Below are 27906 nucleotides of genomic sequence, written 5' to 3' on the forward strand. Positions count from 1 at the left end.
ATAAAAACATAAAATACTTAGACATAAACTGAACCAAAAGATGTGTGATGTGAAACAATAAAATATTGATGAAAGAAAATGATAAAATTCTAAATGTGTAAAGAGGTATAATATGTTTTGATTTGGGTAGAATTGATATTTTCGAAATACCAATTCTCAACACAATCTTGATCAATATTCCCACTGGGTTTTTTTGTAGCCATAGAGAATTCTAATATTTATACAAAAATGAAAAGGATCTACAATAGCCAAAACGTACTTGAAAAAGAATAGAAGAAATATGCAAAGCTTGGTTTCAAGTCATGCTTCAAAGCTATGGGCAACATGTCAAGGCTAGTAATGTAAGTTAGAGAAACTTCAACAAAGAATTGTGCTTAGTTATGGGAATACATGAGAGCTTCTGGAATGAAGATGCATAGGAAAGAAATGCAAGAGATGAGTCCTGGGCCCTCAGTCATTTAGAGGTTGGGAAGATGGGGGACTTGGCAAGGTAGGCTGAGACCTGGCTGTTATTCTTGTGTGATGAGAATCCCAGGACAGTGAGATTTAGTAACAAGTCAAGAAAATACATCAACGATGCAGTAGTGGTTAACTACATAAAGTGCTTCTGATATGATGAATAAAATGACGTCCTAGAGATGACCATTGGATTTGGCAACATGGAGCTAACACATGTCAGTGACAAGGAGTTTAGTTAAAGATGTGGACTGTAGCCTGATCTGTGAAGAGTGGAAGAAGAATGGGGAGGAATGGAAATAACAGGTGAAGCCAGTATTTTTAAGGGTTTCCTTCAGATTAGAAGTAAAAATTCGTTAGCAGAGTTGGATTTAGGGAAAAGGAAATGCCGTGGCATGTTTATATGCTGATTGGAATCACTCACTAGAGAGAGGAAATTTTTTTGATAAACTGGGTAAAGATACTTACAACATATTAAACCATGAAAAGGATTAGTACCCAGAACATAGAAAAGCCTCCTACAAATCAATTAGTAAAGGACTATATTTATCTGAGAAAAAAATGGTAAAGGCAAGAAAAAACATTTTATAGTAACATGTATAAATGACATGTGAATATGTGAAAAAATTTCAAACTCTTCATTATAAGTCAGAGAAATGTAAATAAACACCACACTGAAAAAACAATAAAAATATCAAAACCTGGCAAGGATGTGGGTCAATGTTTCTACCAATAGACTTTTCTGAAGGAAATAGAAATTGTTAGGATCATTTTGGAAAACAAGTCAGCATAACATAGTAACGTTGAAAATATATATCCATTATCATACTACGTTACTACTACAATACTACTCTAGAACATACATCAAGAACTGTTGCAAGTTCTTGACAACTTCATTCCTAATAGCAAAACATCAAAACCACTTAAGTATCCATTAACAACTGAATAACTTTATATATTTTCATATCAATTATAGTTATTTATACTATATAGTTATTTATAGTTAAATTCATAAACAGAAATCGCTTTTTTTTTGAGACGGAGTCTCGCTCTGTCGCCTGGGCTGGAGTGCAGTGGCGTGATCTCGGCTCACTGCAAGCTCCGCCCCCCGGGCTCACACCATTCTCCTGCCTCAGCCTTCTGAGTAGCTGGGACTACAGGCGCCCGCCACCACGCCCGGCTAATTTTTTGTATTTTTAGTAGAGACGGGGTTTCACCGTGTTAGCCAGGATGGTCTCGATCTCCTGACCTCGTGATCCGCCCGCCTTGGCCTCCCAAAGTGCTGGGATTACAGGCATGAGCCACCGCGCCCGTTCAGAAATAGCTTTTTTAGGGCTGGTGAAATGGACTTCATCTAGATTTTCTCATGCTTGTTTGTGAATTGGCTCCCCTCTCGATGAGCTGGTGCACTATCATTATGAGTTTTGTGCAACATTGAGTTCTTGCTTGGCAAGTTTTGTAGAATTTCTTTCCTGGGTTTTGCATGCTGAAAACATGGCTTCATTGGGCATTGGTAAATCAAACGGGGAGGAGGCAGTGCGGCAGGTACAGACCATAGTTACAATACTTTAAACCAAAAAGTATCTGAGACAGGTCTCAATCAATTTAGAAGTTTATTTTGCTAGGGTTTAAGACAATGCCCAGAAGACAGGTCTGTGGCTTTCTCCAAAGATGATTTAGAAGGCTTCAATATTTAAAGGTGAAAAGCAGACTGGAGGGAGAATGGAATAGCTCCAATAGTGTACTTTCCTTGGTAATTTTCACTCTTCCTTGGACTATCACATAGGTTGAAACTCTGATATATGCCAAGGTTGTAAACCAAAAAGTATCTGAGACAGGTCTTAAGCAATTTAGAAGTTTATTTTCCCAAGGTTAGGGACATGCTGGAAAGAAAAAATCATCGAATGACACAGGCAATCTGGTCTGTGTCTTTCTCCAAAGATGATTTCGATATTTAAAGGGGAAAAGTGGGCTGACAGGGAAAGAGAGAAGGTATGGCAATCCACATGTTGCAAGGAAAAAGGGGCAGGTAGGGGAAGAGTCAGTTATGTATTCATCTTGCACTCAGTAAATCATCGCTTTGCATATGATTAGGTGAACATAGAGTAGCTACCAGTGGGGATATTTTTAACCTTTTATCTGTAGCTATCTGCCTGGAAACCAAAGGAAAGGCAATTTCTTGCATGACTCAGCTTTCACCTTAATTCTTTCCTTTTGACATGGTGAATTGGGGTGCCAAGTTTTTAGTTTTCTTTCACAATTTATACAAAACACAACTCAACAGACATCCTTATGGCTCAGTGTATGTGGCGGCTCTGGATTCTATTCCTGCTCACCTGGACCTGATTGATCTAATACAGGCAGCCTGGAAACTACTTAGGTAGATGGTGGGGAGGGAAATGTTCCAGCTAACCGTGAGCAAGTAAAATACAACTTCATATCCGTCATTATCCAGCCCCAAATCATCCAACATCTAGGTAATTCCTTGGAATAAGGGAACAAGATAATGGCCATGACCATGTAGGAAAGAATCACATATACAGACGGTTTTCATTCCCAGTCAAAGATCAGAAGATGTAAAGGCAAAGAGAAAAGGTGCTTCCTATGATGCCAGCTCCAGCTTGATAAGAATATATGCTATTTATTATGTGAGGGGGAAACATGTTCAATACAGCTAGCTGCTTCGGCTTCCATGTGGTGTTTGATACCTCTGTTCCTTTTCATTTGGCTCAACTTCCATTAAGCACAAAAACCTCACAAAATGTTCAAAGGGCCAGGGGGACAAATTTGGATTTCATGCCTCACAAATAAAGGAAGGACTCCATAAGATAAAAATACACTTTCCATAGAAACCTTGGAAGTCTAATATGTGGGATAAGGTGAAATAGAAACAGATCATCCTTCATAGGAACTGAATCCTGAGTTCTAACTAACCAATCCTAGACTAGATTTGGGTGATTTGAGATATTAATGCCCTTAGCCTCATTGCCTGACACAAGCAAAACTAAATAACCTCTAGAGAAATATAATATTTCCTGGAGCCTCAAATTATCACTCATATTTTTCTTCTGCATGGCCTCAATTAAAAAATCAATAAGAAAACAAAAAATAATAAAATCCAGGAAAAACATAACAGAAAATAAATATAGGACTTTGACTTCTCTGTGGGATACTGCTAGATTAACTCAACACTCCCAGTACAACAGCTAGAAAAGTTCAAGATTTAAAACACAAAATTCGTACTTTAAAGGAAAAGGAGAGCTGTGGAAGCAACATGCACTAGATGAAATACAATTGCAGAGAATAGGTGACCCTTTTGAGGTGAGCTGACAATCACAGCTCTTCCCCTGCCACCCATGGGGCATTTGCCAATTCATTGTTCATACAGAAGAGGTGTCATGGGCTCAGGAGGGAATCCGCTGGAGAAAGGGAAACCAAGCAAGGGACACAGGGACTGAATAACGAAATTAGATATTTGAGGTTCTCAAATTCTCAAGTTCACGGCCAGATTTCCCCACAAGATATTTCTTGAGCTGTGGTGTAGCAATGAGCTATGAGCCAGGCCCCAAACCCCAAAGGCAGAATGAGGCCTCCTCCATGTTGCTTGTGTTCAGGACACAGAGAACTGCCTTCAGCCTGGGTCTGCTGGGCACAAGGTGGGTCTCCCCATTTTCACATGTGCCTGCTCCTGAAGCCACCTGAGAAGGAGGCCAGGGAGCTTGGCCAGCAAGTACTGAAGTTCAGGGCTGAATCTCTCACTGACATTTGTAGGAACAGAGACCTACCTGGGTCTTAATTAAAAGCTCTGGAAGGAGAGTCATGGCCTCTGATACTGACGGAGTAGTTTGTATTGAAATAACCCTCTTGCTGGTAACAATGATAAATTCTGGACCACCTTCATTTTCCAATTTATTTCATTGTGTTGTGATAAGAACACCTTACATGAAATATACCCTCTTAAGAAGTTTTTAACTATAACACAGTATTGTTAACTATAGGCACAATGTTGTATAGTAGATCTCTAGAACTTATTCATCTTGCATAACTAAAATGTTATATTTGTTGAACAGTAACTCCCCCATTTACCTTGCCCCCAGTCTCTGGCAACCACCAACCTATTCTCTGTTTCTATGAGATTGGCTACCTAGACACCTCATATAAGTGGGATTGAAGCAGCCTCGTTTGTCTGGGGTGACCTGAGGTTTGTTGTCTCGTGACCATGGAGATCAAGGATGCAGACACACAAAAAGTGAGGCTAAGAGTGGAAATTTAAAGAATGTCTTTATTCCTGTCTTCGTTTTGTAATTTACCCAGTCATTCAGGAGCAGGTTGTTCAGTTTGCATATAGTTGTGTGGTTTTGAGTGAGTTTCATAATCCTGAGTTCTAATTTGATTGCACTGTGGTCTGAGAAACTATTTGTTATGATTTCCATTCTTTTGCATTTGCTGAGGAGTGTTTTACTTCCAATTATGTGGTCAATTTTAGAACAAGTGCGATGTGGTGCTGAGAAGAATGTATATTCTGTTGATTTGGGGTGGAGAGTTCTGTAGATGTCTATTAGGTCTGCTTGGTCCAGAGCTAAGTTCAAGTCCTGAATATCTTCATTAATTTTCTGTCTTGTTGATCTGTCTAATATTGACAGTGGAGTGTTGAAGTCTCCCACTATTATTATGTGGGAATCTAAGTCTCTTTGTAGATCTCTAAGAACTTGCTTTATGAATCTGGGTGCTCCTGTATTGGGTGCATATATATTTAGGATAGTTAGCTCTTTTTGTTGAATTAATCCCTTTACCATTGTGTAATGCCCTCCTTTGTCTCTTTTGATTTTTGCTGGTTTAAAGTCTGTTCTATCAGAGGTGTTTATAGTATTCTCTGATGGTAGTTTGTATTTCTGTGGGATCAGCGGTGATATCCCCTTTATCATTTTTATTGCATCTATTTGATTCTTCTCTCATTTCTTCTTTATTAGTCTGGTTAGTGGTCTATCTATTGATCTTTTTTTACAAAAAAAAAAAAAAAACCAGCTCCTGGATTCATTGATTTTTTGAAGGGTTTTTCATGTCTCTATCTCCTTCAGTTATGCTCTGATCTTAGTTATTTCTTGCCTTCTGCTAGCTTTTGAATTTGTTTGCCCTTCTCTAGTTCTTTTAATTGTGATGTTAGGGTGTTGATTTTAGATCTTTCCCGCTTTCTCTTGTGGGCATTTAGTGCTATAAATTTCCCTCTACACACTGCTTTAAATGTGTCCCAGAAATTCTGGTATGTTGTGTCTTTGTTCTCATTGCCTGAAAGGAATTTAACCCATAAGGAGGCCAAGTCAATGCTAGCTTTCAAGGCTTTTAAGTACAGATAACGGTCTTACTTGAGGCAATGTTGCAGGCTACAAATTAAAGCCCTTTGTGATCCAGCAAGGTGAAAACCCCAGGACCTTCCTTTAAGAATATAAAAAGAGGCCAGATACGGTGGCTCACGCCTGTAATCCCAGCACTTTGGGAGGCCAAGGTGGGTGGATCACGAGGTCAGGAGATCAAGACCATCCTGGCTAACACAGTGAAACCCTGTCTCTACTAAAAATACAAAAAGTTAGCTGGGCGTGGTGGTGGGCACCTGTAGTCCCAGCTACTCAGGAGGCTGAGGCAGGAGAATGGCATGAACCTGGGAGGTGGAGCTTGCAGTGAGCCGAGATCGCGCCACTGCATTCCAGCCTGGAAGACAGAGCGAGACTCCGTCAAAAAAAAAAAAAAAAAAAAAAAAAAAAAGAATATAAAAAGCATACCCTGCCAGTAGACTACAGGTGTAATAAAACATCATGGATGACCCATCTCCTCTTCCATGATTACATCCTAAATTGCTATGCCAGAGAAATAGAGAGGCATTGTTTGAAGAATACCATAACTTTCAAGATTTTGTTTAAGGTTATTTGTTCTCCTGCACATCCTCCTGTTATTAATGATCTTTATCCCAATATCGAAGTGGTGCTTCTCCCTCTTTAATCCAACCAATGGATCAAGGAATTATAGCAGCTTTTAAGGTTTACTATCTGAAGAGGGCCTTTGCCCCGGTTATTACGGTAACTCAGGAAGACATTGAGAGGACACTGATGCAATTCTGGAAGGATAACAACAGCTATGGCTACATCAAGAACCTTGCTTGGGATGGGGATGATGTCACCAAAGACTGTGTGAATGGCATCTGGAAGAAGACACTCAGGAGGTTTGTCTGTGAGTTCAAAGGGTTTGCCAAGGATGAGGAGATTGCAAAAATCTACAAGGCTTTTGTTGAGATGGCAAACAACTTTAAACTGAGTGTGGATGAGGATGGCATTAGGAGCTCCTAGAGGTAGTTCCTTGGAATTGACTAATCAGGAGTTGTTGGAACTGAGACAGGAATGCATAGTTGAAGTAGTGGTCAGAAAAAAAGGAAACTGAAGAAGAAGAAGAAGAACCCCAAATAAAATTCCCTGTGCAGGGTTTAGCAGGAGCTTTTGCAGACCTCAACAAGCTCTTTAAAAAGTTTGAAAACATGAACCCCAGCACAGCACGGTTTTCATTAATAAAGAGGAATGTTCATGGTGAATCATCTGCTTATAAGCAAACTATGATGAAAAAAGGAAACCAAGCAAACCACCACAGATCTGTTTCTGAAGAGTGACACCTCCTCAGGAAGAGCCTCAAGCAGGTCCTTCAGGAGGAATTCCAGAAGAAAGTGTAGTTATCATAGGAGATGGCCTCTCCATGTGTGCTATGGCCCCTGAAGATATTTTGGTAGGACAAGATGTGGAAATGGGAAACAGTGATATTGATGACCCTGACCCTGAGTAGGCCTAGGCTAATGTGTGTGTTTCTTAGATTTTTTTTTTAAGTTTAAAAAGTAAAAAAAAAAAAAAAAAATTAAATAGAAAAAAGCTCATAGTATAAGGATATAAAGAAAATATTTTTGTATAGTGTGTTTGTGTTTTAAGCTGTGCTATTACAAAACAGTCAAAAAGTTAAAAATTAAGCTTATAAAGTTTAAAAAGTTACAGTAAGCTAAGGTTAATTCATTATTGTAGAAAAAACATTTTTCATAAATTTAGTGTTGTCTTAGTTACAATATTTATAAAGTCTACAGTAGTGTATAGTAATGCCCTAGGCCCTCAAATTCACTCACCACTCACTCACTGACTCACCAGGGCAACTTCCAGTCCTGCAAGCTCCATTCATGGTAAATGTCCTAGAAAGATCTACCATTTAAAAATCTTTCATATGGTATTTTCATTACACCTTTTCTATGTTTAGATACATAAACAGTTAGCATTGTGTTACAATTACCAATAGTATTCAATACAGTCACATGCTGTACAGGTTTGTCGCCTAGGGGTAATAGGCTGTATCATATAGCCTAAATGTGCAGTAGGCTATAACATCTAGTTTGCATAAGGACACTCTGTGATGTTCACACAAAGATGAAATCACCTAATGACACATTTCTCAGAGCCTGTCCCTTTAGCTAAGTGATGCATGACTTAAGTTTTGCCCCATTTGTAGAGCATGGTCCTCCATGACTTTCAATGAAAAACCCAATAGTTTTCATCTTCTCAATCCTGAAGGGCTGAAGGAGATTTAGGCTGAACTTAAAGAAATTTTCAGCTTAGCTCATTAGTCTTCTACTCCATACATCTTCAACATTTAACAAGTGTTTTGAAAAGGACACCTACAAAGTGCTTGAAGCCATCAACTCTCAAATCTTGTCATTTCAGCACCACATCAAATGACAAAACACTTGCTATTTTCTTAGTCCATTGGAGGAGCCCATTGTCAGGGGCCAAACCTGGATTATTAGCTCCAAACAAGCACTCAGATCAGTAAGTGTCCTCAGGTGATAAGTGGTTGTTGCTACTTGGCATCAATTCACCAGTTCTTCTGAAACTTATGTCTGTTTTGTTTTAGGCCCCTTATCAATGGTAGGTCTTTGTTTCCTCAACACCAATGGACAGCGAAAGATTTTGAACTGCCTTTCAGAAGTTGACACTCTAGTTTTTTGTTTTACCTTCTACCGTACCATCAGAAGTTAACCAACGTGTTTTGAAGAAACCAGTGTGTTTGAGATGCCCCAGTTTTCTAGTTACATCACACTGGCCCCATAATTGCTGCTGATTTCTTTCTTACAGCAGAAAACTGTAGGAAAATTGTAGCAGAAAACTTTCCTACAGCAGAAAATGGTAGCAGAAAAATGGCACTAAAACGCAGCGCACACTTGCAAACAGCAAATGCTACCAAGAGAAACAGTGATGTCCAAACATCAGCTTACATTTGCATGGTTCTTCTTTGGAATTTTTGTTCATCTAGTCCTATTTACTTTCTTAGCTAAACAATGCTTTTTTAAAATATACCTTTAAAATTTTATCCTATTTTGGTAGTTGTTGCCAGTGGGACAATTTGTCCTACTGTGACCCTAATGCATCTTATACTGTGGTGGAAAAAAGAATAAGATTTTAAATTGTGCTTACTGAAAAACTGGATATTGAAACAGACAATGGCCAGACCATATATAAAAATAGGCCTGGCTGGGCAGGGTGGCTCACACCTGTAATCCCAGCACTTTGGGAGGCCAAGGCAGATGGATCATGAGGTCAAGAGATCGAGACCATCCTGGCCAACATGGTGAAACCCTTGTCTCTACTAAAAATACAAATTTAGCTGGGCATGGTGGAGCACAGCCGTAGTCCCCGCTACTCGGGAGGCTGAGGCAGGAAAATCACTTGAGCCCAGGAGGTGGAGGTTGCAGTGAGCCGAGATCGCGCCACTGCACTCCAGCCTGGCAACAGAGCAAGACTCCGTCTAAAAAAAAAAAAATAGACCTTTGACCCACAGCCTACAGCAACCTGCCTGGGGAACCAATTCCCTTATCTACAATGAACAATCCAGCAAGGTAGTCTGCTCTAAGTCCGACTTGCAGGAAGTCAGATTGCTGTCTCTAGTGACAATCCAGGAAGCTAAATAATAACTTTTATAACAATTGTTCTAAAATGGCCAGGACTTGATTAATAACTGACAGTTCCCCCAATATTTGTGCCTGCTTCCAACTTAGGACCAACCAGGGAAAGCTAAATATGCATCCTAACCAATTACATAGGGTACTCCACTTCTAGTTACCCCGTAAGCATTCCCCATGCCAACAGCCTCCAATCAGGTCCCTTTTAACCACTATAAAGTTTCCTACTTCTCTGCCTGCCTTTGAGTCTCTGCCAAAATGCAAATGATGGTGGCTGACTCCTTTGTCATAGCAATTTGTGAATAATCTTTGCTCTTTTCATTTGGTTGATCTTCATGTATTTTCACATTATTAAGCTTTATATAAATTAAAACCCAAGAAGCTAACATTTAATTAATGCCATTTAAGATCTTCTATATCGGATAATGCTATACATTATATTAGGTTTAATATTTCTATTGAATATAGATTTAGTAAATTACTAAAAATGCTAAAAATTCATCAAATATATATGTAAGTGCAAATAAGGAAAATGCAGAGAGATATTAGAAAGGGGTAATATATCCAGGAATAAATATTCAAGATATTTTAAGTTGGAGATATTGTCTGTTGGTACTAAATCAATTTTCCCCTATTTTGTGCTTTTTTCCGTATCACTTGGGGTTGAAGCCTGGACACCACTTCTTCCAGAGTCCCTTTCTTACGAAGGCACTCACTTGCGATTGGAAGGCAGTGGAAAAGTGCTGTCATTCTGCTTCTGACAGCAAGTAGCAGCAGCTGCCAGGAGTGTGGGTTTGTTTAGTGCTGCAGGGCCAATAGTAGCTTCCTGCAGTTCCTGACCTTTGGAAGCACAATTTTGCTTTTTCTGTCCTTACAAAACTTTTGCAATGCACTTCACTGTATTACATCTCTCTGGGCTTAAAATACCTTGAGTGTGTTTTTTCCCCCTTGTAAATCTGGGCTAGACTGAATAATCTTGTAAGTATGTAAACATAAGCAACTATTTTAAAATAACCTGGGTTTTTAAATGTAATACAGATGCTGTTCAACTTATGATGGGGTTAACTCCCAATAAATCCATTGTAAATTGAAAATACTGCGAGTTGAAAGTGTAGAGTATAAGTTGTTCACCTTCATGATTATGTGGCTGAGGCTGCCTGGCATTGTGAAAGAGTATCTTACTGAGGATCGCTGGTCTGGAATAAGATCAAAATTTAAAGTATGGTTTATACAGAATGGATATTGCTTTTACACCATTGAAAAGTCAAAAAATCCTAAGTCAAACCATCTTAAGTCAGGTGTGTCTGTAGTTTAAAAAAGAATTACAAATAAAGAATATCCAATGTTGTTGGGAGTGCAGAGAAGATTTACAAGGTAAACATTGATTTGTTTAAAGTTTGAGAGAAAAAATTAGATAATATGCTTTATGATTTTTAAATGTTAATTTCAAAATAATTATACATTCACAGGAGATGATGCAAATAGTACAGAGAGGTCCCTTGTACCCTTCACCCAGTTTCCCCCAATGGTTACATCATACATAACTGTAGCATAATATTGAAACCAGGAAATCGACACTGATACAATGTGTTTGCAGTTTTCTACTTTATCACGTGTAGATTCATGTAACCACCATGATCCAAATACAGAACTGTACTCCATCACCACAAAGATCTTCCTCATGCCACTCGCCCTCAAGAGTCACACAATTCCCCCACCCCCCACCGTCCCTACACTGTGCCAACCACTAATTTGATTTTCATCTGTATAATTTTATCATTTAGAAAATGTTATATAAATGGAATTATACTATACGTGACCTTCCGAGACTGGCATTCTGTACTCAGAATAATGCCCTTGGGATCTGTATTAGGTGCTCCAGAGCAGTTGTACTAATAGGATATGTATATATAGAAAGATATTTCTTTTAAAGAATTTGCTCACATGATTGTGGAAGCTTACTGAGTCCAAATTCTGATGGAAGAGGCCAGCAGTGGAGGAGACTGGGACAGAGTTGCAGTTTGAGCCCATAGGTAGTCTGCTGTGGAACCAGGAAGAGCCAGGATTGCAGATGGAGTCTGAGGCAATCTGTTGGAGAGTTCCCTCTTATGCTAGTCAGGCACTCAACTGATTAAATGAGGGGAACCCAGTTACGGAGGGCAATGTACTTTACTTAAAATCTACTGACTTAAATATGTAACTCTCACCCCAAAACTGCCAGATGATGTGAAATTCCATGTCCTCTACTTGGCTCCATTGACACTCAGATGGAGTAGATTAAACAACAGACAAAGTCCTCACTTAACATCATCAATAGGTTCTTAGCTGTGACTTTAAGCAAAATGACATATAATAAAACTAATTTGACCATAGGCTAATTCAGCGATCCCCAACATTTTTGGCACCAGGGACTGGTTTTGTGGAAGAAAATTTTTCCATGGATGGGGGTTGGGGACTAGCGGTGGCAGGGAGTGGGATGGCACAACCTCGATCCCTCGCATGCGCAGTCCACAATGCAGTTCACAAAGGTTTGCACTCCTGTGAGAATCCAATGCCTCTGCTGATCTGACAGCAGGCCATTAGTGGTCTGTGGCCCAGGGGTTGGGAACCCCTGGGCTAATTGATGCAAACAAGATTTAAGTTCCTATGGCTTATTTCTGGTCACAAACACATCACCAAACTCCTAAATAAAGACTCAGAACACTTCTAATATTAAACATTAAAATAAATGGGAACTATATATACATTTAAGGTAGGTTTATAATAACAAGTAAGATAATTAATTACCCAGTTTTTGGTGAATTAGTGAGTGATGGCGGTCACAGTGGTGGTGGGTTACATTAAGGAACAAATGTCTGTAAAATGAAAATGGTAAGGAGCACCTCCTGCCACCACACAGCTCAAACGCAAAGAAGAACAAATACGTTGAACTCACTGAGTACTTTTGTACCCCATTGTTTACTATTGTGTAGTTGTATGAATATCATGTACTTTACAAATTTTTATTTTAGAAACACTTCTATTCATTCGCTTATTCATTTTCCAACCTGCTTATTCCAGTTCAAGGTCGTGGGTGACTGGAGCCTATCCCGGAAGCTCAAGGACAAGACAGGAACCAATCTTGTATAGGATGCCATCCCATCCATTGTGGGATGCAGACACACACACACACACACAGAGTCACTCTGCTGGGACAATTTAGACTCACCAATTAACCTAACGCATGTCTTTGGGATGTGGGATAAAACTCAAGTACACAAAGAAAACCCATGCGGACGTGGGGAGAACACACAAACTCCTCATGGACGGTGGCCCTGGCCAGGAACCTATTTATTTTCTCACCAACATTGTAACAAAACGTTGAATAAAACAACGCTATAGGAGGACCCTCTGTGTTTCTCACAGTCCTGGAGGCTGGGAAGTCCAAGATCAAGGTGCTGACAGGTTCAATTCCTGGTGAACTTTGAACTGAAGGCTCTCTGGCAGGGGTGCCTTGTGGCTGCAGGCTGGGTATAGAAACTCAGGCTCCCCAGTAGGCCTCCACTTACAGAATCCTGACTGGGAGGGAGAGGGTCTCATCAATGCTCCCACATGGCCTCTACTGACACCAGGAAGGGAGGAGTGCCTCCTTACACCTGGACAGTGGTGAAAGTCCCAGCTTTACTTGGCCTCCTCTGACAACACCTTGGCAAAGTGGGTGAGGAGTGCTTCCTTGCAACAGGGCAGGTGGAAGTCCAGGCTCTTCACACGGGCTTCACTAACACCACAGTGTGGAGGTGGCTGATTACTGATAGGCGGGGTGAAAGTCCTAGGTCCCCATTTGGCTTCCTCTGACATAAGCCCGATGGGTCTAGGCAGTGTCTCATTATTGCCAGGCAATGGGATAAGACAAAGCTCCTCACTCAGTGTTTGCTGACTGAGGCGGGATGGAAGCCCCTGATTTTTCTGTATTTGACTGGAGTAGTGCGGTTACTGTCAGTTATCTGCCTGGTAGGCTGCTCTTTCTTGTTCCCTTGGATAGAGAAACATGCTTTCCTTAGGATATTTTTGTCTGTGACTACTGATGTTTCCTGTTTTCTAGTTTCTCCAGCACTCATTCCTGGATATATTAGGCAGAAAGAAGACCCATGAAACTCACCACTCTGTCATTCCCCAATCCCATGGTCTGAGGCCAACCTGCTTCTCCTCTTCGTCATTCAAGGGCTTTTTATGTCTGTCTGTAGCTGTACTTAGCAGGAGGAATAGGAAGAATTGTACCTACTCCATCTTGTCTTAGAACCAGAAATCTCTCACCATATTTTTTAAAATATGTTTTTGGCATATATTAAAATATTATACATCTATCCTTAGATCCTTAAATAAACATATCATCTATCCTTAGAGTTAAGTTAATTTGGTAACAAAAATAAAACAAGACTAAAACTATTAATTATGTTAAAGCCATAAAAAATATGCAAATTTTTTCCTAAAATATGGGAAGTGTGCGTGTGTGTGTGTGTGTATCTCCTATGTATACACATATACCATGTGACATATACACATAAAAAAAGACATAAAATGAAAATTGCCGATATATCAATACCCGGGGACAGGGAGTATTCTCAGGTTTAACTAAATACTCATATTAAAGTTTTTACCATAGGCCACACCTGGCTCTCAGATTCACTTAGAAGGATATTAGACAGGAGTCAAAGTACGCCAAAGTGCTGAATCAGGTCATTTTCTTCAGTGGGAGAAGTTCTTGAAACAGTCCATAATTTATTCCAGGTGCTAGTTTCATCCTCTGCCCCCATCCCCCAAGTGACAACTCAGGTACAAGGAGCTGAATTTACACCTGTGGAAGTTGTGTCCACCCTAGCTTAGAATCCTCATGTCATCTACGAGCTAGTACCTCTTATAACAAACCCATGGGCACAGCTTCCAGAGTCCCTGTAAAGGGCATGCTCAGTTACAAGGGTCACTGCATTTGGAAATACCCAAACTATGGGTCCCCATCATTTGTTACGGTTCATGAAATATTCTTCCCAGTAAAGATACAAAATGCCAACCAGAAGCCATTTGTGCCATAAGCAATGTTGTCTAAAAATCCAGCTGACATTCTTCCTCCATCAGGTTTCCAGAAAACAGCTAGAAAATTAGCCTAAGATTAAATACATCATGGAGAAGTAGAAAGGGTGTTATAAAGCATTTATCCACAAGATTCAAAATGAAATACAGTTAATTTTGTCCATTTTAAGAGATTATTTCAACCTTCAAATTATTTAAAAGAAGTACATCCTATATTTTGCGTGCTTATTCAAAAAAGGCATGGTAATACTTACAAAAAGACTAAATATTTTTATAAGTTTTAAATATTTTATAAGTAATTTTATAAATAAAATTACAAACCATTTAAGCGACCTAATTAAATCAAACACACTTTGAGTACGCACATAAGAAAAAAATTAGTTGAAGCATCCTGACTTAAGAAATCCTTGATCTTTCATAAGGTGTCTGAATACTCAATGTCAAAAACACTTATGAAGAATTAAACACTGTTGACCACAAGAGGGAAACCTAGTCCCGGTTATACTACACATTAGAAAATCAAGGGAAAAAGATGTGTCCTGAGAACTTTCGAAATAGTCACATATAAACATAGTATACAAGAAAAAACCAACCGTCATCCCTACCCAAGGATATGTTTGTGGTATGAGTGGTTTTAGTGTTTTGAGTGGACTGGTTCTTGGACTCCACATATTATTGGCTACAGAGATAGAGACTTGATTTAGAAAATCACAGTTGCCACTTTCTAAGTAAGCCCTTGACCAAAAGACTAGATTTCTTTAAACCCAGTTTTCTCAGGTAAAATGGAAATACAACTATTATCTAATAAATATAAGTAAGCTTTAGTGTCATAGTCATAGCAGTAGTATTTTCAATTGGTAAAAAGAAACTGGACCCCAAAAAAGAATTTCAGTGAAAGCAGTAACAGTCTTCTGGCATATTTCTCACCTTTCTTTCTACCTTAAAGGTTCAAAGTTCCTAAGTAATCTCAGAAACCTAAAATAGTTTATTCTCTATCCTCACTATTGGTTTTTAAAAAACATTTTGCAGCATGGACCACTGCTCGTGTACAGATGCTCTCCAACTTAACAATAGGGTTATGTCCCAATAAACCCATTATAACTTGAAAATATCTTAAGCTGAAAATGCATTTAATACACCAATAAACCCATCATAAAGTTGAACAATCATAAGCCAAATTATAAGTCAGAGACCATCTGTATTAGCTTAAGTCTTGGAATGGTTTATTTTTTAGATGCCATTTAGCCACTTATATTCTCTTCTATTTTATTGTGAGAACTAATTCCCCTCTTACATTCTGTGCTTGACCCATGCTATACTTAGTGTGAACAAGAGCCACCTTCTTCTCATGACTTCTATTTTTTTGTGAAAATTTTCTTCACTCATTCACGACATTTGGATTTGAAATCTTACCTACTTAAGTACTTTAAAAAATCATTTTCTACCATCTTTCTTACCAGGAGGCTCTAGTGATTCCTTCTCCACATTTCTAACTTCTCATCTTCACACTCCTTGTCTTCCTAACTTCACTACAGTAAGTGTTTTACATGTTTAGAACCCAGCTCCTTTACTATGATTGCTAACCATGTACCTTAAATAAACCGTCTTCTAGTTTTTTGTTTCTTACTCTCAATTATACCTTTTAGAAAAGAATTAAGAATAGAAAAAGACTGCTACACAGACATTCTTACGATCTTCAGAAATGAGCACAGATCATGCTTAATGAAAAAAGATTTCCAAATAATGCTGCATATGTCCAGAGAAAAGTTGGCAGAAATGACTGTCATCTGGGGGCACTATTGTCTGGACATGGCCAGTTCTCAGAACTCCAGTCCCTAAATTCCCTTCTAACTAAAGGAAAAGCCTCTTAAGGGTCGTATAGAAATCCTGCCACTTTCACCTGAAAGAATAATCTTCAGTTATGTGGCACATGGCCAAGAGTAAAAGTCTTTAGTCACTTGGAAGCAGACAGACACTGTAATGCTAAATAATTGGACATAACATGGAACTTACTGAGGCCTCAAATATCAATTTTACTTTGGGAAAAAGAGCAGGACCCTTAAAAGTGGTTGAAAGTAACTCAAATTTATTCCTTAACAGAGTGATGCTTAATCTAACAAAAAACATGTTATATGCATACTCTTCTCCATTACCTTGTAAGAAAACTGGACTAGGAAACACAGCTTAAATGGCCAGTTCTGCCTCCATTTCCTAAACCGTGTTATAATTATGTCTATGTGACCAGTAACAGACAATGACCATGATTTATACTTTTTCATATGTTTGTTGTTTTGTTTTCAATGTTTGTGGTCTTTCCTCAGTATCAGCTAAGAGGCCATTAACACAGATATCTATTTATGGACATGCGAGACTGTTGTTCACCTCTTTTGCAGAATTCATAAAGAAATGATGGGGAAAACACATCAAAGATAGAGTGAATAAAGCAAACGTGCCACATATACACCATGGAATACTATGTAGCCATGAAAAAGAATGAGTTCATGTCCTTTGCAGGGACATGGATGAAGCTGGAAACCATCATTCTCAGCAAAATAACACAGGAACAGAAAACCAAACACTGAATTTTCTCACTCATAAGTGGGAGTTGAACAATGAGAACACATGGACACAGGGGCCTGTTGGGGGGGTGGGGGGCAAGGGGAGGAGAGCATTAGGACAAATACCTAGTGCTTGAGGAGCTTAAAACCAAATGACGGGTTGATGGGAGCAGAAAACCAACATGGCACATGTATACCTATGTAACAAACCTGCATGTTCTGCACATGTATCCCAGAGCTTAAAGTAGAATAAAATAAATAAGTAAATAAGGAATGATGGGACAAACAAGTTTCTGTTATTGTCTCTCTACTGACCAAAGGGTGGTCAGAGAGTATAGGATGAAGCAGATTTGTGATATCCTTGAATAGATCTGCTCTTTACTATGAATTCTATCATCTACTCCCAGCGTATGTGGGAAAGGGGCCAACTTACTTGCCTGGAATTTAGTGAAATTGTTTTCTAGGGGGACCAAGAGTTTCCTCTACTTGATATGAAGTTGGGTGGTTGAAGATGATAGGATTGGCTTCTGCTTCCATCAGAATCCTAAAGGGCAGGGTATATGGACTAGTTGGTATTGGATCTTGGAAACTGTGATGCATTGGGAATGGTCACACTCCCAGAGTTTGTGGACACAAAGAATGTTTTAGTGTTCCCTACACACCAGACACGGGCTATGAGGGAATCTGAAGAGCCTACCAAACCTTGCACAAGAGAAAAGCTTTACTTGGAACATCATCCAGGCTCAGAGAACACAAATATTTCATTTCCAGTAAGACGTTTCTGGTCTTTTTCTCTTCCTCCCCTTCCCTGAACCTACCCTAGATGAGCTATGGCCTCAAAGTGCCAGTAGAACGTAAGAAGGAAGGAGAACCACACTCATTCCTGCCTTCAACAATTTACACAGGGATAGAAAAAGATTTATATTAAATCAAGTTGGGACTTTCAATTATTATATAGTACCAAACAATCTAATTGCTGAACTAAGATATACTTGTGCAATTTAAGGGAATTGTAGAATAGCATATTAATTAGAATCAAGAAAATAATTCATGAAGTATGCTATAATTCCTACCCAAGCGCAGGGGAATAGCATCTCTAATGAAATTCTCTAAAGAGGCAATAGCAGGCACAATGAGTTTTTGTTTGATTAAAGATTCCATTTAGTGCTTATCCAACCTAGCAATTACATTTGTATGCTTCAGATGTTTTAAAAAAATAAACAAAAGAAAGTACCTTAAATAAAGAATAGGATCAAATAGTATTTAAACAATTGAGTAAATTAAAAAATTATATGAATTAGATTGATTGAAATTGATACTTTCCTAATTCTCCTCCTTCAACACACACACACACACACACACACACACACACGTATGCATACAAACACATCTGAATTCTATAAAATCATTCTGACCTTGATGAGATTCCATAGTTTACTCATGCAACAGAACATAATGTCTAAATGAAGTTTCTGGTCTCTGTTTTACATGGATGATTGAGTAAAATCATTCCCTATTCCTGGAAGAATAGCTAAGAAAGGATTCACAGGTGAGGACATGCGTTTTTTCAGAAGATGAGAACAAAGATGAGAAGATGAGAGCAACAGAATGTCCTGTATCCTAATTCTTTGTGCTGACTTCGGAGTGGCCAATATGATAGAGATGGAAGGAACTCTGAAAACAAATTGCCAGAATTTCTAAGGAACAGGAGATGTTGAGTGAGTGAACCAAGCCATGGACTGGCTGTATGGGGGCAGCTATTAGAGACAACTACCCTTAGACTTCTTTGGTGATTGGTCAAGCTAATCTTTTCCTTCAGAGTCTCTCAATTATAAGACTTAGCTTGTGCCATTTAGAACAGACAAGAACACAGAGAATTATAGAACAATCTGACTACAGGTTCTCAAGTTATAGCAATGAAACTTGTAGTTGGCCGGCAGGAAAATATTCTGAGATGTGGATTCAAAGTTTCTAAGTGTGCACACGTACACACACACACACACCCCTACCTGCATGCGTTTTCTAATTTACAAAGACTACTCAGGTAAAGAGGGGTAATTTCACACCCCAGGAGGTCTGTATAAAGATAACTCTGGTCTTTAAAGCATCAGGTTTCAGGTAGAGGTGAAGAGAGAATGAATCAAAGTCAAACTGCCATCCTCCCAGGTTAAAGATGAGTCCAGTCATCGTGGAGCCCTCTATTAACACAGGACATGCTAGGAAGGCCCATTAACCCACTGCCCTAGCACATTTGTTAACATCCTAGTGCATTTGTTGATATCAACTGTTCACAGTTTTTATTCTGATAGGGATCTATTCCAGCAGACCAGCTTCTGTGACCTCTCAGGATGCGAAAAAGTAACACAAGAAAAGCTTCTTATGTAGTGAATTGAGAAGGAAATACCTAGATCAATATTCCCTCAGCACCTCTGGTAGGAAGTCCTTAGTAGGAGAAAAACACCATGAAGACCCTTAGTGCAGAAGGAAAAGGGGGTAGGGGGTGGTGGAAGGGAAGCTAAAAGAAGGGGCTGGAGGTTCTCAGAATTCAGACCACACAAACAAATGAAGTATTGAGGTCCCAGACTTGATCTGGGCGCAGTGTGAAAGCCCTAACTTATTTCTCCAGAAGAATATGTCCTCTGGTTTTAGACTTGGCACTGTGGGGAGAACCAGAGTGATCTGTGGTGGATATACACACAAACATAGACACACATATTTGCATTTAGTAATTTTTGTAAAATTTCCATTTGCTTCTCTGATCCTGTCTGTATCTTTGGGAATAGATGTAAGAATATTACATCTCTCAGGCTTGCTCTGCCCCAGGTTTCTGAACGTGGAATACATTTCTCCAGTGAAACTCAGTATTATGAGATTTGGGAGGTGGAAGTTAGGCCACAGCCATCTCAGGGACAGGTTTCACAGACATGAGTTTTGGCAGCAGCCTTGTGTTCTAAAGACATTTACTCCTAGGGGCTCTACAGGATCTGCAACATCAGCAGAGGCTTCCTGTGGGTTCCTGATCTTTTAAAATTAGGGGTCTGCAGTGACTTGTGCTCCTCCAGACCCCCTAACAGTTTTAAGGGCTAATTCCCTGTAATATATTCAGTTCTGCTTAGACTGATTACAGGGATTCCTATTTCTTGACTGAATTCTCATGGCTATAGTGGCTCGTCACCATTTGACATCACCAAGAAGTCCTCATTCAGGTGCCTTTGGAAATTCCCTCAAACACACAGGAAATTAGAGTTTGAAAGAAAACGGAGAACCATGAGCACTGTCCAAATAGGAACTTCTCTCCTATCACAGAGAAAGGGAACTGAAAGTCATTTCTCAAGTCTCCCAAATTTAGTAATCTCACAAGAAGAACCAATCAGTGTTCTAGGACTAAACAGTGTCATAAGTTGCTGAGCAACAACTTGGATTGAAGATGCTATTATAATATATGAAATGTCTTTGAATTTACCATGTTTTTCTCAAGCACCATTTAAGAACAAGGCATTATGGCAGCCAGCAAAGGGCAGACATAGAAAATTATACATGGTTTTGCCTCTAAAAGAGGAGATGACAAGCTTAAATCATAGGATCAGACTCTTAGCACAGACTGATACCATAGGCTCTCATCTGGCCCATTCTCCTGACTCTTTACCTTTCAGGAAAGGTATTCCTGAAAAATTGCAGGAGAGACCATGCTGTAGGTCTCTTTCTAGCGATCTAGGAGTTAATGCCACAGTGTGTTCAAAGCCCTTTGATGTGATCAGATAATCAGTAATGTATGGAATATTTGTGTTCATAACTTGTGAGAACGGCTGCATGGCAGGACAAGACCCCAGCACAACAGTATGGAAAATCCACCCTAAGCAGACATGTCATGACTGATGTTGAACAATGGACTCACCAGCCAGGCACGGTGGCTCATGCCTGTAATCCCGGCACTTTGGGAGGCAGAAGCAGGCAGATCACGAGGTCAGGAGATCAAAACCATCCTGGTTAACATGGTGCAACCCCGTCTCTACTGAAAATACAAAAAAAAAAAAAAAAAAAAAAATTGGCCGGGCATGGTGGCGGGCGCCTGTAGTCCTAGCTACTCGGGAGGCTGAGGCAGGAGAATGGCTTGAACCCAGGAGGCAGAGCTTTCAGTGAGCCGAGATCGTGCCACTGCACTCCAGCCTGGGCGACAGAGCAAGACTTCCGTCTCGAAAACAAAACAACAACAACAAAAACAATGGATTCACCATCCGATGGGCTCCCTCACTGCCAGGTCACTCTTCATGGAAGTATTTGTATTCCAGTCCTTTCTGTGGAAAGAACTTAACATTCTCCTTTTCATAACACTGTATCTTCAGAAACAAGAGAGTCGAAGTCTCCTAATTTTCAGGACTGTCTATGTTGAACATCAAAATATATTCTTTAGAGCAGATCTTTAATAATCATATGACAAGAGAAAAACTTTCATAATCTTATGACATGAGGGAAGGAATATTAAAGCCGTTCTGTGGGTTATTATCTCTAACGTTCCCAATAGAATAGGCTTTGCCAGCTGGGTGCGGTGGCTCATGCCTGTAATCCCAGCACTTTGCGAGGCCAAGGCGGGCAAATCACGAGGTCAGGAGTCTGAGACCAGCCTGACCAACATGGTGAAACCCCGTCTCTACTAAAAATACAAAAATTAGCCGGGCATGGTGGTGGGTGCCTGTAATCCCAGCTACTCAGGAGGCTGAGGCAGGAGAATCGCTTGAACCCGGGAGGCGGAGATTACAATGAGCTGAGATCACGCCACCAACTCCAGCTTGGGCGACAGAGCAAGACTCTGTCTAAAAAAAAAAAAAAAAAAAAAGAATAGGCTTTGCCTACTATACTCTCTCATATTCATTGACCTGAATCCTCAAATGAGGTGTGTCCATTAGTCAACTCCAATCTCTTGTCATATGTAAGATGGTAGAGATGAGAAGAAGATAGCTCCTTTACAGCCCACTATTTCCACTAACTACTACCTGTGTTTCAAGATACAGCCTTCCATCCTTCTCCAGTGTTGAGAGTGTTGAACCTCAGAGTTTCTCCTCTCATTTTCTCTAAATGAGATACAATGCCAGCCATCCCAAGCGCTCTTGGCCTGAGTTGATCATCTTGAAGTCTAGGACTCCAAGAAGCATGAAAGAGCTTCTTTAGTGAAGCTATGTCCTCAGTACTGCCAAAATTCAGACAATCTCCATGGCCTGACAATTTACCTTCTATTTGGGTAATTTATTGTCCCTTACGCAAACTCTCCAGCTGTCATGGCACAGACATATGATCTGTATTTAGCTCTCACTTTAGTTGTTTCCATTGATTCTATTCTCACTAATGTGCTTCAGGTATATCCCTGTCTAGAACTCAGATTGGGGTTAAAGAGTCTGTCCGTGATTGACTAACAGTCTTAAATACTTGATTTGTTGTCGTTGTTGTCCTGTTTGTTTGATTAAGAACTTTACTTCTTTATCCAATGAACGGAGTATCTTGTGTCCCGGACCCTTTGCAAGAACCCTTCCCCTAGCAACAGATGCGTCATCTCAAAATATTTTTCTGATTGGCCAATGAGTAATTGATTTGCATTTTAATGGTCAGACTCTATTACACCCCACATTCTCTTTTCTTTTATTCTTGTCTGTTCTGCCTCACTCCCGAGCTCTACTGACTCCCAACAGAGCGCCCAAGAAGAAAATGGCCGTAAGTGGAGTCCCTGTGCTAGGATTTTTCATCATAGCTGTGCTGATGAGCGCTCAGGAATCATGGGCTATCAAAGGTAGGTGCTGAGGGAATGAAATCTGGGACGATAGACTACGAAGCATTGGAGAAAAGACCTATGGACATTTGGAAGATAATGTGTGGAGTGAAAGAATAGTGTGACAGGTATTATGTGGTCTAGACAGAAAGTATAACAAATTGTGGTTTGGTGGAGTTCTTCCCTCACCACAAACTGAAGTAAGTCAAATTTGGTTTAGAGGATCAAAACTGAGTTGTGTATTGATGAATAGCACGGTCCTGCTACAAGCCAAACTGGGGGTGGGGGTGGGGGTGGGGGAGGAAGAATATTTTCTGGCAAGCATTAACAAGTTATACTTCTGGGCTTTAATTATTCTTTCTGGAAAATTAGTAAAATTAAAAACTAAAAACCACACATAGTTTTGCTAGAATTAAATGAAAAAAAAGTTATTAGCCCTGTTCTTATCTGAATACATGATACAGTAGTTATTTTTTGGAGTGTAAATCCTGTCGGTATATATTGAGCACATATATTGTGTTGAAGATTACTAGAAGGAAAAGTCATCAAAAAGCAACAATTTACCCCAGGAAAAGGGGAGGGAAGGCATGCTGATATGAGTTGCCTCATGGGACAGTGATAGCCATTCCCTGCCTTCCCATCTCCATGGTACAGCAGATCTTATATCATGTTAACTTAGTAATATTTCCAAGAGAGTAGAAAAATAAGTAAGGAAATGGGGAATCTGATATTATTCTCTCTCATCTCCAGAGCAACATTGGTGCTGTTGTACAGATGTACTGTAGAAAAGTATTCTTCACCCAGAGTGACTCCCACAGAAGGTGTCAGGTAGACTTGAAATAAGCAAAGTAATAACCCAGCTCCCATACCCATAGTGGCAATTGTAGATTTCTGTTGCCCCAAAAGAGCCATACATAGGGACACTTACCTAGAAAGACAGAGGCTCTTCCCTTGGTTTGTGAAGAGGCAGCTAGTATATTTGTGTGTGTTTGCATAGATGCAAACGGTAAATAAATTCCTAGGTTTATCAATACACAGTCAAACATTAAAATCTCTCATCTTGGCTGGGCACGGTGGCTCACGCCTGTAATCCCAGCACTTTGGGAGGCCGAGGCGGGCGGATCACGAGGTCAAGAGATCGAGACCGTCCTGGGCAACATGGTGAAACCCCGTCTCTACTAAAAATACAAAAAATTAGCTGGGTATGGTGGCACACGCCTGTAGTCCCAGCTACTCGGGAGGCTGAGGCAGGAGGATTGCTTGAACCCGGGAGGCGGAGGTTGCAGTGAGCTGAGATGGTGCCACTGCACTCCAGCCTGGCGATAGAGCAAGACTCCGTCTCAAACAACCAAAACAAAACAAAACAAAATATCTCACCTTATCTTTGAAGACTAAGGAAAAAAAAAAATCTCCCACTCATCGATACACTCCACAGAGGCAGCATACTCTCCAAGTGTAGCTTTCTCTTTTCATGTTCATTATTCCCTTGGTGTTGGTTATTCTCAATGTCAATCATAATAGAACATCTTCCATAATAACAGTCCCAATTTAAGGAGCATTAAGATAAAAGGTGGAATTGCCAAGGTCAATCCAGACGAGAACCTTCTCACAGAGGTAACCACCGTGTGGGTTTGGATGCTGGGAAGCAGGGGGACTATGACGCTACAAGGTCTCAGTCTTAATTTTTGGAGTACTTCAGTCCCCAGGTATATTTTCCATAGATTTGGCCCTTAAATAAAAAGAAGCTTCTGACTCTAAAATGTAAACCGTGCTTGTTACAGTCTTGTTGATATATTAAGAAATTACTCACCTTATCTCTTAAAAACAAACCCCTGACAGGATCAAAACCACAGCAGGGCTACATAATAGGAAAACTATACATAAATAGGTAGAATAATCTGCTCAGGATCACTAGGTAAGTTGCTGAATAAGAATTCAAGATGTTTTTGATCCCAGAGTTTAAAACCCAACCTTTCAAACAGCGTTTCTTTCTTCTTAGAGTACAATGTTCTGAGAAAGAGATGCTTTGGAATTCTGGCCTAAGTGTATTTAATGCCCGGGTAAAGAAAGTGAGAGAACATTTCTCTTTAGGGGCTGCTGCTGGATTTCTAAAAAGAAAATAATTTCTCAGCTAGTAACATGGAGCCAAACAACAGCTTCACAAGGCTCTGGGTTCTTTAGCCCTCATCTCCTTCAATCCACCCTCTTTATAACCAGTCCTTCTTGTTTTTCCCCTCCCAGCTTTGTTCAGCAGCATGCCCTTCACCCAGACCTTGTCTTGTCACTCATCCCTACTCGCCATCATTCTTTCATTCCTCTTGGCCCAATCTCTCTCCACCACTTCCTGCCTACATGTATGTAGGTTATTCATTTCCCTCTCTTGATTCCCCCCACCCAACTCTCTTTCTCCATTTCTTGCCTTTCAGAAGAACATGTGATCATCCAGGCCGAGTTCTATCTGAATCCTGACCAATCAGGCGAGTTTATGTTTGACTTTGATGGTGATGAGATTTTCCACGTGGATATGGCAAAGAAGGAGACGGTCTGGCGGCTTGAAGAATTTGGACGATTTGCCAGCTTTGAGGCTCAAGGTGCATTGGCCAACATAGCTGTGGACAAAGCCAACCTGGAAATCATGACAAAGCGCTCCAACTATACTCCAATCACCAATGGTACCTCCCTCTCTGCTGCACTCCTGGACATGGGAATCCATAGTTTGAAAGTAGTTGCTTCAGCTCTTTGTGTTAGATTATTGTAACTGATTTTCCCTCCAAGGGCCTAACCTTGCCATTAACAAGCCCCAAATTCTCATGCCAGAGGTCTGAGAACTTTATGGGTTTGATCCTATCTTGTTGTGCTCAAGTCTTGTCTCTGTCATCCATGGTCTCCTACGAAGTCATTGCCCTAAGTTCATGCTGGGGGAGCCAGAAGGGAAGTCCTTGGATATCTTATACCTCAATATTGGCTCAATTTCTTGGGGAGGGGGTGCTGTCAGAGATTGTTATCTGAGGATGTGACATAGATTTCTCAGGGCACAATTTCAACTACTTTTTCAGCTTTAGGGTTTTTAGATACGTTTGTACCACAATTGAGCATGGGAGGGAGAGGGGTGAGCCTAAGCAGTGATGGCTGATTTCTGTCATGTCTGTCATGTGTCCCCCAGTACCTCCAGAGGTAACTGTGCTCACTAACAGTCCTGTGGAACTGAGAGAGCCCAACGTCCTCATCTGTTTCATAGACAAGTTCACCCCACCAGTGGTCAATGTCACGTGGCTTCGAAATGGAAAACCTGTCACCACAGGAGTGTCAGAGACAGTCTTCCTGCCCAGGGAAGACCATCTTTTCCGCAAGTTCCACTATCTCCCCTTCCTGCCCTCAACTGAGGACGTTTACGACTGCAGGGTGGAGCACTGGGGCTTGGATGAGCCTCTTCTCAAGCACTGGGGTATGGACCAACACTCAATCTCCTTTATTTCAAGGTTTCCTCCTATGATGCTTGTGTGAAACTCGGTGTTCTAACTGTTTCATAATATCTGCTACAATTAATATAACTGTCTTCTCCTACTATCCAGCTTCCTCCTTTTTTTAATCTGTAATTCTCTCAATACATCACTCTGTCTTCCTCTTCTTTAATCTATGAATAACTTTTCTCTTTATTAAGAATCCTACATTTGATTCTGAGTGTTACTTCTTCCCACACTCATTACCATGTACTCTGCCTTATTTCCCCCCAGAGTTTGATGCTCCAAGCCCTCTCCCAGAGACTACAGAGAATGTGGTGTGTGCCCTGGGCCTGACTGTGGGTCTGGTGGGCATCATTATTGGGACCATCTTCATCATCAAGGGAGTGCGCAAAAGCAATGCAGCAGAACGCAGGGGGCCTCTGTAAGGCACGTGGAGGTGAGTTAGGTGTGGTCAGAGGAAGACATATATGGAGATATCTGAGGGAGGAAAACAGGGTGGGGAAAGGAAATGTAATGCATTTAAGAGACATGGTAGGAACAGATGTGGCTCTTGATTTCTCTTTGCTAGAACGAATCAGACATTGGTATCATCTGGTATCCCAAAGCTTCAGGGTCTGTCATCCCTTTCCATAGACGGGCACCTCGATCATGGCTCCAGTCTTAGAAATCATCTCCAGTACCTAAAACCATTGTTTCACATTAGAATACTGAGTCTAGGGATCTAGAAAATACATTAGAATATGGAGTCTAGGGATCTAGAAAATACTGAGTCTAGGGATCTAGAAAAATAAGCCTCAAGATTTGGGCACATCCTAGCTTGTATTTTCTGGGGCAGGTCATCAGTCCAGAAGCATTTCCAGATCCTGGCTCCTTTCAGGTTAGGGTCAATTCATTGCATGAAATGGGAATCTCTTAGAGGCCAATGCCTGCTTCTGCTCCTTTAGTTTCAAATGTAGTATCAGAAACTCTAAAAAAAGGTAAAGCATGGTTGCTTATTATGTTCAGTTGGAGAGTAGGGTATACAGTTAGTTCATGTTGGAAAGGTTAGATGAACATTGAATTTTGCAAAGTCAAAGGATTAAGAGAAAAGAGGAAGGAATCTGAAGCAAGGGGCTCAAAACTGATCTTAAATTCCTTAGTAAGTATGTGTGTCTTGCTGTAGGTGATGGTGTTTCTTAGAGAGAAGATCACTGAAGAAACTTCTGCTTCAATGGCTTTACAAAGCTGGCAATATTCCAATCCTTGACCTCAGTGAAAGCAGTAATCTTCAGCATTTTCCAGCCCTATAGCCACCCCAAGTGTGGTTATGCCTCCTCGATTGCTCCGTACTCTAACATCTAGCTGGCTTCCCTGTCTATTGCCTTTTCCTGTATCTGTTTTCCTCTATTTCCCATCATTTTATTATCACCACACAACGCCTCTGGAATAAAACATACAGGAGTCTGTCTCTGCTATGGAATGCCCCATGGGGGCATCTCTTGTGTACTTATTGTTTAAGGTTTCCTCAAACTGTGATTTTTCTGAACACAATAAACTATTTTGATGATCTTGGGTGGAATTTTTGGTGTTTAAGCCAGTTCTTTGGGTGGCGGTGTAGGGTGGGGAGTCGGTCCTGGGGAATATATGTGA

At 40.3% G+C, this 27906-nt stretch overlaps 2 protein-coding genes across 3 annotated transcripts in view; one reads left to right on the forward strand and one right to left on the reverse strand.

Annotated features, from left to right (window-relative positions):
* Positions 1 to 27906, reverse strand: part of BTNL2 (butyrophilin like 2) — a 62543-nt gene that overhangs the window by 18596 nt on the left and 16041 nt on the right. The window contains exon 1 of one of the 2 annotated variants that reach the window (XR_010112419.1): positions 20951 to 22561. The exons of the other annotated variant lie outside the window; for it this stretch is intronic. The gene's annotated coding sequence lies outside the window, so the exon portion shown is untranslated. Of the gene's footprint in view, positions 1 to 20950; positions 22562 to 27906 lie in introns of those variants that run through there. 2 annotated transcript variants of the gene reach the window in all.
* LOC100987081 (HLA class II histocompatibility antigen, DR alpha chain) lies at positions 22677 to 27835 on the forward strand. The gene is made up of 5 exons (XM_003829759.5): positions 22677 to 22834; positions 25240 to 25485; positions 25977 to 26258; positions 26548 to 26713; positions 27440 to 27835. Exons 1-4 carry the CDS (start codon positions 22753 to 22755, stop codon positions 26700 to 26702), a joined length of 765 nt encoding a protein of 254 aa, XP_003829807.4. The 5' UTR covers positions 22677 to 22752; the 3' UTR covers positions 26703 to 26713; positions 27440 to 27835.

This window comes from Pan paniscus, chromosome 5, assembly GCF_029289425.2.
Source record: "Pan paniscus chromosome 5, NHGRI_mPanPan1-v2.0_pri, whole genome shotgun sequence".
NCBI classification, from domain to species: Eukaryota; Metazoa; Chordata; class Mammalia; order Primates; family Hominidae; genus Pan; species Pan paniscus.